The 1,266-nt window shown below is 66.9% G+C and overlaps 1 protein-coding gene across 1 annotated transcript in view; it reads left to right on the top strand.

The window, feature by feature from the left end:
* The window catches only part of LOC104464699 (solute carrier family 52, riboflavin transporter, member 3-like), a 1,657-nt gene extending 1,030 nt beyond the window's left edge, over positions 1 to 627 (top strand). The window contains 2 exon segments of the mRNA XM_010077524.1: positions 166 to 289; positions 415 to 627. Coding sequence (XP_010075826.1) covers positions 166 to 289; positions 415 to 627 — 337 coding nt within the window.
* The last annotated feature ends 639 nt before the right edge of the window (positions 628 to 1,266 follow it).

Raw genomic sequence — 1,266 nt, 5'->3', positions numbered from 1 at the left:
CCCCTGGTTTGCAATCGTGGGTGGTGAAGGCACCAGTGGGGAGAGGGTCCCCAGGGTGCCCGTGCCCAGGGGGCAGGGACACCCCAGGAGGGGAGGATGGGGTTGTGCTGCTTGCCGGGGCTCGGGTGGCAGCACTTCTTAATGTCACCTGCATGTCCCTTGCAGGTCCCTAGCCCTGCTGGGCACTCTCACGGTGTTGGGGACAGGCTTTGGTGCCTACAACATGGCCATCGCAGTGATGAGCCCCTGCCCGCTCCTCCAGCAGTCCCAGTGGGGCGATGCCACCATTGTAAGTCACAGAGTCCCTCTCACCTGGGAATCACCCCTGGCTCTGGTCTCACCATGATGTCCCCTGTCCCCATGGCGGGGGACATCCCTGGCCCCGCTGATTGCTCTCCCCCCCCTTGCCGCCAGGTCCTCTCCTGGGTGCTCTTCACCGGGACGCTCTCCTACTTGAAGGTGATGGCCGGGGTGATCCTGCGGAGCCGCAGCCACAGCGCGCTGGTGTGGTACGGGGCCATGGAGCAGCTGGGCTCCCTCCTGGGGGCCCTCGTCATGTTCCCCCTCGTCAACGTCTACGGCTTCTTCGAATCTGCCGACTACTGCAACCTGCAGTGCCCGGCGTGAGCGGGGAGGGGTCCCGGACAGCCCCTCTCACCAGGACATGTCCCCAGACCCCGCGGGGGCCGGGGGGCTGGGAAGCAGCGCTGGGACCGGGGTGGCTGCGGGCACGTCTCCCCACTGGGTTTGGCCGTGTCCCCGGGTGGGAACAGCTCTGTGGTTTTGTCCCCAGCTGGGGCACGGGGTGTCCCTGTCACACTGGAAGCAATAGAAGGTGTTGCTCAGCCCTCGGACTCCTGCTGCCTGCACCCACCGTGCCCGCGGGCGGGAGGGGCTCTGCCCCCCACCTGGGTACCGCTCGGCTGGGACCATGTCCTGTCCCTTCCCCGGGGGGGGTCTGGTGCCATTTGGCATCATGCCTTCAAGGTCCTCCTGTGGGTGGGGGGACCTGCTGCAGCGGTGGCACTCCCAGCCCCATGCCATGGCGGAAGCGGTGGCTGTCCCTTGATGGTGGGTGTGCAGCCGGCTGCGGGGAGCAGGGACAAAGGTGGCTCAGGCTGGGCTGTGACAGACCCTGCCCTGCCCTGCCCTGGGTGTGGGGAGAGGGACCAGGGAGGGGACACGGGGCTTTCACAAGTGTCCCAAGAGCACCTGGGGAAACTGAGGCACAGTGGGACTGGTGGGACCTGCCTGGTGTTTGCCATC

Source organism: Pterocles gutturalis, unplaced genomic scaffold, assembly GCF_000699245.1.
Source record: "Pterocles gutturalis isolate BGI_N339 unplaced genomic scaffold, ASM69924v1 scaffold5131, whole genome shotgun sequence".
NCBI classification, from domain to species: domain Eukaryota; kingdom Metazoa; phylum Chordata; class Aves; order Pterocliformes; family Pteroclidae; genus Pterocles; species Pterocles gutturalis.
The sequence above is the reverse complement of the archived record's forward strand: the minus strand, read 5'-3'. Positions and strand labels throughout refer to the sequence as shown.